At 44.6% G+C, this 1,468-nt stretch overlaps 1 protein-coding gene across 1 annotated transcript; it reads left to right on the top strand.

The window, feature by feature from the left end:
- Positions 1-954, top strand: LOC120383591 (olfactory receptor 10A2-like). The gene has a single exon (XM_039501748.1). The coding sequence runs from the start codon at positions 1-3 to the stop codon at positions 952-954; it is 954 nt and encodes a 317-aa protein (XP_039357682.1).
- The last annotated feature ends 514 nt before the right edge of the window (positions 955-1,468 follow it).

Raw genomic sequence — 1,468 nt, 5'->3', positions numbered from 1 at the left:
ATGAAAACTAGCCAGGAAACAGTGGGAAGAAACAGCACAACAATCACTAGATTCATTCTCCTGGGCTTTTCTGACATTCCCAGCCTGCAGCATTTATTCTTTTCAGTGTTTCTGGTCACCTATATAGTCACCTTGGCTGGAAACCTCCTAATCATTGTCCTCACATTGGCTGACCCAGCCCTTCATACTCCCATGTACTTCTTCCTCAGGAACCTGTCCTTCCTGGAGATGTGCTACACATCAGTCAATGTCCCCAAGATGCTTAGGAATCTGCTCTCTGGGGATAAAACCATCTCTTTCATTGGCTGTGCTGTGCAAACCTATTTCACCTTTTTCCTGGGTGGGTCAGAATGTTTTCTCCTGGCGTCCATGGCCTACGATCGCTATGCCGCAATATGCAAGCCTCTGCATTACCCAGTGTTTATGAACAGGAAGGTGTCCACTGGACTGGCTGCTGGATCCTGGCTCAGTAGTTTCCTCGTGTCCTTTGGTCTAACCAGCATGGTGTTCACACTACCCTTTTGCAGATCCCATGAGATTAATCATTTCTTCTGTGACATCCCTCCACTATTGAAGCTGGCTTGTGGGGACACCTCCCACAATGAAATGGTTGTCTTCATGGTGGCTCTGTTCTTTGTCACCTTCCCCTTTGTGCTGACTCTCATGTCCTATGTCTCCATCATCTCCACCATCCTGAGGATGCCCTCCGGGGCAGGCAGGAGGAAGTCCTTCTCCACCTGCTCCTCACACCTCATGGTAGTTACACTGTTCTTTGGCTCTGCTTGCATTATGTATCTGAAGCCCAATTCCTCCTACTCACCAGACACAGACAAGTTTCTCTCTCTGTCCTACACGGTCATCACGCCCATGCTAAATCCTGTCATTTACAGCCTGAGGAACAAAGAGGTGAAGGGAGCATTCTGTAGAATGGTGGGGAGAAGAAGATTCTGTTGAATAAAGGAATATGATTGACTGTAAATGTCTCCATCTCAATTCTTTTACGTCAACAGTGAAACATATTTAGGGCTATATATCTATGTTAGGCCCTTATCTGGACCCATTATCATGGTAGCTGAGCACCTCACAATCTTTAATGGATTTAACTTCACACTGCTGCTGTGCAGTAGGAAAATGCTATAATATCAGTTTTAAAGATGGAGCAATGAATCACAATGGCCAGATTTGAAAAGGTGTTTAGGTTCATCAGTATGCAGATAGGTGCCTAATGAGACTTTCAGAAATACTTAAGCAGTTTAGGCACCTAACTCCCATTGACCTAGCTACATCTGTAAATTCCAGTAGGCATCTATCTGCATCTTTAGGTACCTAAATAAATACCTTTGAAAATCTGTCCCTAAGATTGTTAAAGGTATTAGATGATGCTGTGGTCAGCCTAACTGATTTAGGCGACTAAGTCTCATTTTCAAAATGGAGTAAGGCACTTAGGAGCCTAAATCCCTGTGACTGT

The sequence above is a fragment of the Mauremys reevesii genome, linkage group 15, assembly GCF_016161935.1.
Source record: "Mauremys reevesii isolate NIE-2019 linkage group 15, ASM1616193v1, whole genome shotgun sequence".
Taxonomy (NCBI): domain Eukaryota; kingdom Metazoa; phylum Chordata; order Testudines; family Geoemydidae; genus Mauremys; species Mauremys reevesii.
The sequence above is the reverse complement of the archived record's forward strand: the minus strand, read 5'-3'. Positions and strand labels throughout refer to the sequence as shown.

Bases quoted from the DNA above. Each gene is read 5' to 3' on its own strand.
- LOC120383591 (XM_039501748.1), top strand. From the start codon at position 1: ATGAAAACTAGCCAGGAAACAGTGGGAAGAAACAGCACAACAATCACT.